This window comes from Terrapene carolina, unplaced genomic scaffold (assembly GCF_002925995.2).
Source record: "Terrapene carolina triunguis isolate 2854851 unplaced genomic scaffold, T_m_triunguis-2.0 Scaffold32366, whole genome shotgun sequence".
Taxonomy (NCBI): Eukaryota; Metazoa; Chordata; order Testudines; family Emydidae; genus Terrapene; species Terrapene triunguis.
Genome location: NW_020696717.1, coordinates 2758 through 3248, shown reverse-complemented (window position 1 = coordinate 3248; position 491 = coordinate 2758). Strand labels below are relative to the sequence as shown.

Genomic DNA, 491 nt, shown 5'->3' with positions numbered 1-491 from the left:
CAGTGGGGGCTAGTGGTGAGGGGTGGGGAGCCAGGACGCCTGGGTTCCCGCACAGCTGGGGGCTCTGGGCTCCTGACACTGCCGCTCCCCGTGCAGATGGCTTCAAGGAGATCTGCCCAGCGGGTCCCGGCTACCACTTCTCCGCCTCCGACCTGCGCTACAACACTCGTTTCCTGGGCTCCGACCTGCCCCGCGTGCCCGTCAGCCACCAGCAGGGGGGGCGGACGGCTGCCCCACCCGCCCTGGCCCCCCCCTGTGCGCCCTCCCCCGCCCGTCCCCCCCCCCTGCCGTGCCCCTCCCCTGCCGCGCCCCTCCCCCGCCCGTCCCCCTCCCCCATCTGTCCCCCTCCCCTGCCCGTGCCCCTCCCCCGCCACACCCCTCCCCCGCCCGTCCCCCTACCCCATCTGTCTCCGTCCCCTGCTGCGCCCCTCCCCTACCTGTCCCTGTTCCCCACCAAGCCCCACCCACAGCACCCCCATCCATGTCCCCCC

At 74.7% G+C, this 491-nt stretch overlaps 1 protein-coding gene across 1 annotated transcript in view; it reads left to right on the top strand.

Annotated features, from left to right (window-relative positions):
• Window positions 1–96: 96 nt before the first annotated feature.
• LOC112118733 (latent-transforming growth factor beta-binding protein 4-like) overlaps window positions 97–491 on the top strand; it is a gene marked incomplete at both ends in the record, with an annotated part of 2625 nt that continues 2230 nt past the window's right edge. Inside the window, one exon of the mRNA XM_026663090.2 lies at window positions 97–255. Coding sequence (XP_026518875.2) covers window positions 97–255 — 159 coding nt within the window. The remainder of the gene's footprint in view (window positions 256–491) is intronic.